Source organism: Mirounga angustirostris, unplaced genomic scaffold (genome assembly GCF_029215605.1).
Source record: "Mirounga angustirostris isolate CCGP_5_RB_7025 unplaced genomic scaffold, mMirAng1.0.hap1 SCAF_6, whole genome shotgun sequence".
Taxonomy (NCBI): domain Eukaryota; kingdom Metazoa; phylum Chordata; class Mammalia; order Carnivora; family Phocidae; genus Mirounga; species Mirounga angustirostris.
In genome coordinates, this window is record NW_026991714.1 from 125,602,162 (window position 1) to 125,614,233 (window position 12,072).

Here is a 12,072-nt window from a genome sequence, read left to right on the forward strand (position 1 = left end):
AAAAAGAGAAAAATAGGAAAATAACCATTTATGTACACATTTTCAAACCTGGGCTTCCTTGTCCTGTTTCTCCAAAACTGCAACCTAAGTCTTTAACAAAGACTCCTGAGAGCCTGGTTTCAGCCGCTGGCTGTGCAAGAGATGGTAGCCCTATAGCAGCAGACATGTTGTTTATGGTTATCCAAACCCAACACCTTCCTTAATGAGAAAGGAAGCAATAAAACAGGAATAGTGGACAGGCCAGCTGGGCTAATCAGCCCTGGCAGGAGGCCCAACCTCCTAAAGAACCTGGAGTCCATTAATTCCAGCATCTCATCTACTTGGAAATCAACCTTCCCCCGGACTTTGGGAAGAGCAGTAGCTCTCTGAGTAACCAGAACTGGTCCCCTAATCACTGGTGAGAAGGCAAATAGCTTCAGGAAGCTTCTTAAACCTCACCCATGCATAGCACTCTTCTTGGGGGTGCCCCTGCCTCTTTGTTTCTTTTTTTTTTCTTTTTTTTAAAGATTTTATTTATTTATTTGAGAGAGAATGAGAGAGAGAGCACATGAGAGGGGGGAGGGTCAGAGGGAGGAGCAGACTCCCTGCAGAGCAGGGAGCCTGATGCGGGACTCGATCCCGGGACTCCAGGATCATGACCTGAGCCGAAGGCAGTCGCTTAACCAACTGAGCCACCCAGGCGCCCCTGCCTCTTTGTTTCTTATTGTATTTACTAGAGGTCCAGGTGAGAGTTCAGTAATGTTTTGTCTTTCTGTCCATTCCTCTTGTGTATTTTTGACTCTAACATACCTACTATGTTAGAAGAGGAGGGGATCATTCCATTTTGCTCCCTCCTTCCTCTCTGCCCCTTCCTGAGTCCTGGATCTTATCATTTCTTCCTTGATCTTCCACCTCTAATCTCTTCATCCACAAATTCATCCCCCATGCTGCCATTTGTTAACTTGCCAGGTCCCTTCCCAGCTTTGGAACCTTCACTGGCTCCCCATTACTCGCAGAAGCACTCAATCATGTGCTCACAGAAGTCTGTGTTGTTAGTTGGGCTATGTGCTATGATAATATTGAAAGCAGCGATCTAAGGAATGATTTACTTAAAAATAAAAAGAATAGGGGTGCCTGGGTGGCTCAGTCACTTAAGCGTCTGCCTTTGGCTCAGGTCATGATCCCAGGGGTCCTGGGATGGAGTCCCACGTCGGGCTCTCTGCTCAGTGGGGAGCCTGCTTCTCCCTCTGCCTCTCTCTCTCTCTGTCTCTCGTGAATGAATAAAGAAAATCTTTAAAAAATAAAATAAAAATAAAAAGAATGGATTCTAAGATGTCACAATAACATTCTTTTCATTCACCAAAATTATGAAATGTTTCCCTGAGGAAAAAAGCTAAGGAGCTAGTAAGTACACACAACCCCTAGTCTGTTTTATGGATTTGTCCACGGGAGTATGTTAGACGTGGCAGGATGAAGATGAGAACCACCAGCCCTCAGGCTACATGCTAGTGGCTTCATTTAACTTGGTATCTCAGACCCTTCATAATGACCCCTTAGCAGCCTCTTCCCCCCTCCCAAGACCTATGGGTCACCACACATAATGGAGCTACCATTTTCCAACCACATGACCTTCTTTTAGTTTTTTACTGATTGCCCCCTCCCCTACCCACACCTCATCCATGTTATCTGATTTTTTTTTTTCCTGGCTTATTTCAAATGTTACCTCCTCTGTGAAACTCCTCAAACCTTTAGAAAATTAATTCATCTCTCTGGGCTCCAAAGTTCTTCAAACTGATCTCTGACCTTGACCTTATTAAATTAATTTTAACTTATTAAACTGTAATTTTCTGTTTGCCTATCTGCCTTCCCTGCTATACTATAAACAGCTTTAGAAAGCCACATTTTTTTCCCTTTATACATGCCTTATAGAAATATCTAAGTACCTGGCATGTTGCTTGATAGTTACTTTGCTTATTAAATACTTGTTAAATAATACAATAATGAAATAACTTATTGGTTAATAAGTGAGGGACATAATATTTTACTGATGAAAAGGCCGAGTTTCAGTGAAGATAACTAAAACCTCAAAACCGTAAGAGCAAACATCAAATCGTCACAGTTCCAGTGCAGGGTTCTATTTACTTTCTAATTGGATTTTCTCGTTTGAAGTGACCTAGAAGCTTCTGAGTGACTAACCTGCCTCCATATTTAGTATGTCCTTCTTAGGTTAGACAAACTGGGCTATTCTGAGCTCAGCCATTCCAATATCTCATCACATTTTTCCTGATTTATTTCTTCTGTCTGATGTACTTCCTGTCAGTTTCATTAATTTTTTTCTCTATAATTTCTTTTTATCATCTCCCTGTTCCGGAGTGCCATATTTACCCATTTTCTTTTGGTATCAGATCAATTTTTAATTTGTGGCTTCTGTTTCTGTGACATCTTTAGGATTTAAAATTGCATTCTGTTCTTGTGATCTCCAACCACAGAAAAGCAACTGTATGTAATTGCAACAAAACGTAAAATTAAAATAAGAGCATACACAAAAAAGATAAAGTCCCAGAGAAGGCAAGGAAAGTATTAGCATATTCCAGTAAATAAGGAAGATTTCACAGAGTCCCAAAGCAAAGACTATGTTCAAGGATAAGCGCTAGCAGAGGGAGAGACCAGACAGCAGCTGCTTGCACAAGAATGACTCTTCCTCCCTTCCCAGTTCTTTTTTTGAGGAAACAACCCCGAGGCTTACTGGACAGTCTCCCCACTGACAAGTCATAGGCTTTACCAGCCTCAGAAGTAATTTCCTCTCACTCAGAACAAACCCTATAATCCTCCCACTTCCATGTGGAAAATTGGAAGGTCACCCCAAGTTGTCTCTTCCTCCTGAAGAAGCTTTTTGCCCCAAACCACTATTTGTTCCCAAGGCCATTCCTCCCAGTGTCCATGGGCAGCACATACCCTCACATTGTCACTGCCTTGCACATAGCTGGACCTCACTGCATTGACCAAAAGCCTATGCATATGAGACATATGAATGAAGTCCAGTGAATGAGTACAAATCACTCCCTGAAAAGCCCTGTCCTCTTCCACTATCTAATACTGGGGTAATATTAGACATTACCTAACATACAGCTTTCATTTAATTTTTACTTCTAGGACACCCACTCCAGATTATATGAACTGATCAGGGGGTCAAATTGATGTTCTTTCACCAAGGACACTCAGTATTCTTTAAAAGCCTTCCTAATCCTGGGTCGTTAGGAATATAAATATAGGCTATAAAATAAATGGCTAACAAGTATGGCAGATGCAGAAGAGTGTACTGGGTAAGAGCATGAGCTCTGGAGTTCAGTGGGCCTGGCCTTGAATTCTGATTTTACTACTCGTGGCCTTGAGCAAATGACTGGTTTCTTCAATGAGTTAGTAATATATGATGTACTCAATAAATGGCATTATAACCTAAAAGGTAATATAGTTACTATATTTCTGTAAGTTAATGACGCATTTTCCACAGTTTAATGGCTTTGAAATCAGAATGTCTTTCATAATCAATATCAAAAGAAACTTGCCAGCTGTTTACCCCATCTCGTACCTGCCTCCTGCCAGCTCTTATTAAATTTATGGTACATTTTATAAGTATTTGTGTTTAAGAATCAAGAAGATACAGTTCATAAGATGACAACAACTAAAACTTTGGAGTTCTTTTGTGGTAAACATACCTTTTTAGCTAGATTCCCCTATTTATTATTTGTGTCTTCTATATGAAAGAGAAGAGCTGAAGATCCCTTGGGTCATACTATTCCATTTGCAGATACAGAGCCAAGTGGTGTCATAGAACCTAATTTACTGGGAAGCTGGTGAAGCTCAAACTTCCAGCTTCCTACTCTCACAGGCCTCTGCTGGTGTCCTCGGAAGGGCCCTAGAACCGTGTTCATGTGGTCAGATATATTTCTAAAACATGCACATTTGTTTTGTTTTCTTTTTCTTAAAGAAAAATTGTATGAGCTTCTGTCTCCATAAAAATTAGAATGCTTGGGGATGTCGTCCAAGGTGTTTGTATTTAGACTACTCTGCCTCTCCTGAGTACATCCTTGGCCTGTGTTTCTTCTCCCCTCCATCAAAAGCTGCTCTAGGGAAAGGACCTTCTGTTTGATATTAGTGTAACTTTGAACCAGTGTGGTTTACCTCTTCTGGGATTCTTTATATTTTGCATCCTCCTCCTAATGCAGAATGAAAAGTTATTTTTTTTTTCAAATGAAATATCTGGCATTAGCAAAGAGACTGAAATGTTATTTTGAACTACAAAGAGACCCTTCTTCCTTCACCCCTAAACATATACCCAGAAGACACTTTCCTACTGTGCCTACATGTAGGCATAGCCCATTTATGGCTACCTAAATCAATTTCTATATATTCAACACTGCTACACAGTTAGCAGCAGATTAGATTCTCCTGCAGGAGAACAGCTGAGATAGCAGATCCAAATGTGAATGCGACAAAGACACTACTTTACTTCTCTTACACTTCTACTATTTTACTCTGCTCATTTACCTTCCCCTTTCTGCCTGTTTCGCATCAGCTAACATTTATTAAGCACCTGCCAAATGATAGGCATTATGGTAAATAGGCACTGGCACACTGAAATGAGCCCTTAACATTGCTCGATGGATGGAAGAATCAAACACTGGTTTTTGTGGTGGTACTGCTGTTCTTATCCTAGTAATGTCATTTTCATTTTCTAGTTTCTTCATTAAAAGAAGGTTAATATTATCATTGTCCTCATTTTCCCTTTAGTTGTGCTTTTAGTTATTCTATGATCCACAAGAATCACTGCTATTTTTATCCCTCTCCCCTTTCATGTCCTAAGAGGCTCAAATAAGTGGGTAAACCAGAAAGTTGGCTGAAAACAAAAGCTTTTTTTTTGATCTATTAATTACTTCAAAAGGATTAAATATTCTTCTGCCTTACCTATTTCCTTGATCTTGTAACTAACATATACTGGGAAAAGTAAAGAGACCTCAAAAGAGTTCATCTTTATTTTATTTTATTTTTAAGATTTTATTTATTTGACAGAGAGAGATACAGCGAGAGAGGGAAAACAAGCAGTGGGAGTGGGAGAGGGAGAAGCAGGCTTCCCGCGGAGCAGGGAGCCCGATGCGGGGCTCGATCCCAGGACCCTGGGACCATGACCTGAGCCGAAGGCAGACACTTAACGACTGAGCCACCCAGGCGCCCCAGAGTTCATCTTTATTAAATATTGTAGTCAATCATAAGCAATGATGATATTAACAAAAGAACAATCATGGTCATAATATGAACCATACAAACCATTCCCTCTCCTATATATATTTAACACTACTAGTCCTCTGTTCACATGCTCAGACCTGAATAAATTAGAAGGTGTTTGTCCTTTAGGTGTTAACCTAAATGTCACTTCCTCTGGAAGGATTTCCCGGCTTCCCCTTCTTTTACACACTGACGTAGATATTTCCCACCACGGGCTCGCATGGAGTGAATGTGAGCACTCACAGAGCACCCTAGACATCCCTGTTCCAAGAGTCATCACATCTTATTATCATTGCTTGCTTCATTAACTGTTTTTCCACTAGAGCACAAGGTCTATAAGGATAACCACCATGCAAATCTTGTTCACCATTTTATCCTCAGGGGTCTGGAAAAAACTAAGAATGTTATAAACAGTTGACAAGTGAAGGAAAGAAAGGAAGAAAGAAAGAAGGAAGGAGTTTTTCAAATATTAGGGAAGCCAATTGTTCGGTTTATTTAGTATTCAAAATGTAATCATATGGACAATACTTTTGGAACTACTTCCCTTATGACTGGGATTTCACCAACCCCTTCCTGTGCTTATTAAATTGCTGAAAATAATATCAAAAAGTGTTATTTCCTCCTCTGATTCCTCTAGGAGACGCAGACACAAATCATAGAGTCCAAGTGACTTAAGCCAAAGTGGTTCTTCTTGGTTCTTATGTCATTGTTTTGGAGTCAGCCCAGGTATCCACACTATACCATCTGTACCGTATCCTAAACATCTCTTACTTTCCCATCTGACTCTTGCTTACATTGTTAGATTCTCAACTCTTTCCCCTGACTCGTCTCCCAAAGTACAGATGATTATCCTTATTCTAATGGAAGGGAGAGAATGTGTAGATCATCCAAAGGAATGGCTTGTCCAAACATTGTCTTTTTTTGGCTTTCGAATACATAATTTAGAATTTCATATACCAGAATTTGCCCACTGCTCAGAAATTTCAGAATTCTTCTGTAAGTGGCAGTCCAAATTTGAAAACCACAGCTGTTTTTAGCAATTGAGTCACTGCCTTTCAGATGCCAAAAATATCACCTACCATATTCCCCAGGGTTCCAAGAAAGAGGAAAGAGAAAAAAAGCAAAGAACACGTTGAGGATAAAGGTAGCAGGAAGCTTCTCCAGTCATACAAATTATTATTAAAAATAACTATAATAGTGCTCACTTCGGCAGCACATACACTAAAATTGGAATGATACAAAGAAGATTAGCATGGCTCCTGCAAAAGGATGACACACAAATTTGTGAAGTGTTCCATATTTTTACTGGAATAAAAATAGAAAGAAAAGAAAAGAAAGAAATAAAAAAAAAACTAGAATAACTGAAATAACAATAATATTAGCAATAAGAACTAGCATTCAATAGCAATTAACAAAGTAAGGCCTCATGTGAATTTCCTAATCTCCCTAAAAGGGAGAGATGATAGTATTCTTAGCACCCTCATTTTAAAGATGAAGAAACAAATTAGAGAGGTTAAGTGAATAACCCAAGGTTACACAGCTAAGCCTGAGCTCCAACCCAAGCCATCCGACTTCAAATCCTGTTTTCATTCTATCTCTTATTCAAACACGGTCTCACCACTGATTTATCTAACCACTCCTTCATGGATTGATTTTGGTAAGAAATCTGCCTTTTTCCATCACTGTAGGCCTAAGGGGAATTATTAGAATTTCTGTGAGCTTCTCAAAATAGAGTAGAAACAAAGATTCTACTTTTAGCTTTTGGATGGGGGTTCTAGGTATATACATATTAAAATCTTACTTGGCCCATCTCTAAACTGGTTTTGGAAGCTCCAGGAAAGAAGCTTGGCCAGTCTGTCCCAGTGTGCACCTTGGACTCTGATTTCCAGACCCCCCACCCACCCACACAGGACCTCAGGAACAGCCAAATCAACTTTTTAACTGGCAAAACATGGTGACCCTTCTCTGGTCTCCTAGTCCCCATCTCCCCAGAGCAGACCAGTACCTAGCACATCCTGGGCTGTGGTGAGCGAGATTCTCATCCTAGAAACCTTAGCAACTATGTCCAGGCTGTGCAGCCAATGGAAAGCCTACCCCATAAATCAAATCTTAGGGAATCTGTGATCCAGCAACACCTCCAGCAGATACCCATTTAAGGCATAATCTGGCAAGAGCTTTGTAAAAGAGAGTTGGGAAAAGAAAACTAGACAGGGAAATGAAGGGCTACTAAATAATACAGGGAGGATGAAACTGTGGCAGACAGTATTTTCCAAAGATGACTGCAAAAATCATTCTGGTTCTAAAGCTCTTCCAGAATCTTGCAACTCTCCCATCAAAAGGAATTTATTTCCTCTCTTCTTGAATCTCCACTGGTCTTGCTGACTGTCTCAATGAATAGACTATGGTTGAAGTGAAGCCCTAAGACTTTGAGGGTAGGTTAGAAAAGCTGGTACGGCTTCCACCTGACTCTCGCTCTTGGGCATCTGACTTTTGAACCTTGATAGGAAACCCAGGCTACATAGAAGGTTCATATGTAGCTATTCCAGTTAACAGCCCAACAAAGGTGCTAGCTGACAGCTGGCATCAACTGCCAGACCTGTGAGTGAACAAGTCTTGTGACTTTGTGGACAAATGAGAAGATGAGCTTAGCCACTTATTTCAGTCTCTGAACATTCTACGGTGGTTTAGAAGTATCCAGAGGTGGAAGGAGATGGGTAGTGCAGAGAAAGGGAAGAACCTAACTCCCAACACCTTTGTCTTAGTTCTGACCTAGAGTTACGTGTTCTGCTTAAATAATTACATGAGCACAGTTAGAACCTGCAGTCTCAGTGCCATGATACCACTGAATCATTTTACTGCCAATGACAGCTCTTTGATCAGGTCATTAGATTTGATATCAGAAAAGCCAAAAACATAGGGATTGTCTATCTTGTACACTGTTGTAATACAAACATTTAGCATAGTGCCTGGAACCTAGTATACACTCAATAAACATCTGTTGGATGGAAGAATAAACAAATGAAAGAAATTTCCCCCCTCCTTTTAGAGAATGATACCTAATATCAGATTAGCATGAAGTGCTTAGAAATTTGCAGTGTTCAATAGGTTGATATTCAACTGCCTTAAGTAACATTTTTTAACCTGCTTAAAACAACTGTTAAATTTTAAAACTGTGAGTTCCTTCAGGGCAGAGACCATGTCTTATTCCATTTTGTATCCCCAGCACCTGGCACTTTGCTTAGTACTTGCTAAGTGCTCAATAAATATTAAATATTTAAATACTAAAAACGAAATGAATGTCAAACAGAGACTGGCAGAGATATTTCAAATTATTTAGTTCGCCCAGGCTTTGCCTTGTAGGAGGCAGTGACAGATAAGGACACTGGCCAATGCACCTGATCTCCAGAGGGATCAGACTGGGATGCAGGAGTCCAGAAGTCCTGAGGCTTCCCAGCTGCTAAAACCTTTTGAGAACATGGGGACTCAAAAAGCTTTTGTAATCTGAGCAGGACATTGGTTTGAATACCAAAAAGGGTACCACTTTACCAGTCAAGAGTGGTTTTTTATGATTATACTCCAAATATGATTTTCTTTCACAGCTAATTTTATACATGATCCATTTATTCATTTGTCCATTCATTTATTCATTCATCCCATATTAATGGGGGTCTACCCATTGCTATTTTTCTGCAAAGATTTGTTTAATCTGCTCAAGAGATAGGTGAGTGTTCAAAAGGACCCCATTTCCTGGAAAATTGACCTGGCTAGGCAACAAAAGATGTGATCTCATTTTGTAGAGGCAGATGGAAATTACAGATATAAGATCTTCACCTTAATTCAGAATGAACTAATCCAGTGTATTTCAAAATGACTACTGAAAATAGAGATGTCTTGGGGCGCCTGGGTGGCTCAGTCATTAAGCGTCTGCCTTCGGCTCAGGTGATGATCCCAGGGTCCTGGGATCGAGCCCCGCATCAGGCTCTCTGCTCAGCAAGAAGACTGCTTCTCCCTCTCCTACTCCCTCCTGTGTTCCCTCTCTCTCTGTCTTTCTCTCTGTCAAATAAATAAATAAATAAATCTTTAAAAAAAAAGAAAGAAAGAAAAAATAGAGATGTCTGGTATCTACCACTCCAGACACACTAAATCAGAACATCAGGAGTGAGATTGCAAACTTTATGAGCAATCTCTGGTGATTTTGATTGCACTCAAGTTTGAGAACTGTTGACCAAAGGTATCTTGCTAATGGGACCTACGTGCAACTGCTTAATATAATATAGTTTCCCCCACATCTCTACAAAAGTAAGATGTTACTTGACTGATTCTAAGACACCTAGGAATAGTGTTAATATGGCTCAGATATTTAACACTAAAGAATAGTATAAACATGGCCGATGCCCCAGACCAGAATTTCCCTGAATAAATATAATCATTCTCTCCATAAACTAGCCCTAAATAAACCCTTGCAAAAAGAAAATAACAAAGTAAATCTATCCTTCCCTTAAGAAACTCACATTTCAGAAGCAAACTCTTACAAAATAGTCGTTATTAAAATAGAAAAGCTTTTAAACCCAGAAATGGCACATTAAAACCATTCTCAATTTGAAAAACAATAAACAACAATCAGCTGTGAAAAAGAGCTCTAAACTATACTATTTTTCTACCCTGGTTCCCACAGTGCTGACGTCCAGCTGGGACCCTGAGACCTTTTCCTGGCCTTACCCCCAAACTCACTTCTTCCCAGGAGACTTTTACTCACTTTCTGAATTTTCCTAATCTGGTCAGAGAGTGTGTCTAACAGGCGAGTTTTCAGGAAGTCCATCACCTTGACCACCCGGCCATCAATGTAGCAACTGTAATAAAAATAAAATAAGAATCAGGTAAAATCTTGAGCAGGAGACTACAAATACACTTCTCTAGCCAGAGGTCTCTGTTGCTTGAGGAAATAGCCCAAAGTTCACCTGGGCTTTTACATCCTAAAAAGTTTTGACCCTGGATACTTTTCAAACAAGTAATATGCTTTTTAACTTCTTCATTTCTACCTCCATTTGTGGCCTATATTGTGATTTTTTTTCAACCTTTGTCACATGAAACTGCATTGCTTGCTCTATAGGAGCTGACAGGAATCTGTAATACAAATTAAGTAATGGGAAAAAGCTTACTTTTCTTTTCCCCCTAGGAAGAGTAATTTAACACCCATCCCATACCACCCCTGCCCCCACCTTAAAAGTAATAAAGGTATGTGAGAGGTTTAGAAAGAATATTCAAACATTTTTATACGTTTCCACACCTTTCAATAAGAAAACAAATCCCAACCACAAAAATCTGATTTAGTGTAGTGAGTGGGTCTCAAAGTTTCATCTCCAACTCACCTTGTAGTCAACCTTCTCCGACCACCTCCAGAATAAATGAATGGATGAATGAATGAACAAACAAATAAATAAATCAGATAGATTAAGTCTAGGAGCACTCTCCTAAAATAATAACAAATTTAGCATTCACTGGGTGTGGTGGTGTGGGTTTTGTTAGGTGGCTTAAGTGTAACATCAAGTTGTGCTGATACAATGTTGTGAACATTTGACCAAAACAGGTCCATCCAGCTTTGTGGGGCCCCTCTTTGTGAATCCTTACTCTGAAGACTAAGCTGAGACTAGTCCAGGTTTAGGTGACTTTTATTATCTCAAACCTCCCACCCCCATCTTTACAAAATTCTGAATGGAATCAATTGAATTAAAATAAATGCTTATGACTCCTGGATGCCTTTTCCAACCCACTCAGGTCTCCCCAACTGATGGCTAATGATAGATTATTTCATTTTTAATAAGACAACAACCTATCAGTATGTATTATAGAACTGTGTGAAAATTCTTCTTAATATTAAATCCCCATACTAATACATGACGTAGTAAAATGGTTAAAAATTTTTTTTTAAGATTTTATTTATTTATTTATTTAGTTGAGAGACAGAGAGAAAGCACCAGCATGAGGGGCAGAGGAAGAGGGAGAGAATCTCAAGCAGACTCTGCGCTGAGCGTGGAGCCCGACATGGGGCTTGATCTTACAACCCTAAGATCATGACCTGAACTGAAATCAAGAGTCAGATGTCCAACTGACTGAGCTACCCAGGAGTCCCTAGAAAAGTTTTTTTTAATTGTTGTAGCTGAAGCGAGTGTGGGACATGAGTTCCACCCAATCAGCCTCCCCTTGGCCTCCTTCACCACCTCAGACATTTCCAAAGAATCCAATGTTTAAGTCATTGATATGTTGGAAACAACATAGGTTTTGGACCTAGAGATATCTGAGTTCAAATCCCAGATCAGTTATTTACTACCTATATGACCTTGGACAAGATACTTGTCTGTGGGCCTCAGTTGTCTTACTCTTTTTTCTTTTTTTCTTTTGAGAGAGAGAGAGAGAGAAAGCACAGGTGAGCAGGGTGAGGAGGGGCAGAGAGAGAATCTCAAGCAGACTCTACGGCCAGTGCAGAGCCAACTTGGGGTATGATCTCACAACCCTGAGATTATGACCTGAGCTGAAATCAAGAGTCAGCCACTTAACCAACTGAGCCATGGCAGTCCTTTTCTTATTCTTTTTTTGTTGTTGTTGTTTAAGATTTATTTATTTATTTATTTATTTGAGAGAAAGAGACAGAGAGGTGGAGGGAGGGGCAAAAGGAGAGAGAGAGAGAGAATCTCCAGCAGACTTTGTGCTGAGCAGAGAGCCTGATGCAGGGCTCTATCTCACAACCTTGAGATCATGACCTGAGCAGAAATCAAGAGTTGGACACTCAACCAACTGAGCCACCTAGGTGCC

The 12,072-nt window shown here is 40.0% G+C and overlaps 1 protein-coding gene and 1 non-coding gene across 4 annotated transcripts in view; one reads left to right on the forward strand and one right to left on the reverse strand.

The window, feature by feature from the left end:
• Nucleotides 1-12,072, reverse strand: part of HPSE2 (heparanase 2 (inactive)) — a 655,327-nt gene that overhangs the window by 140,878 nt on the left and 502,377 nt on the right. For all 3 annotated transcript variants that reach the window (XM_064593549.1, XM_064593548.1, XM_064593547.1), the window contains one exon: nucleotides 10,019-10,112. In XM_064593549.1, coding sequence (XP_064449619.1) covers nucleotides 10,019-10,112 — 94 coding nt within the window. The remainder of the gene's footprint in view (nucleotides 1-10,018; nucleotides 10,113-12,072) is intronic.
• Nucleotides 6,460-6,566, forward strand: LOC123847179 (U6 spliceosomal RNA). The gene has a single exon (XR_006791433.1). It is a non-coding gene; the product is annotated as a U6 spliceosomal RNA (small nuclear RNA).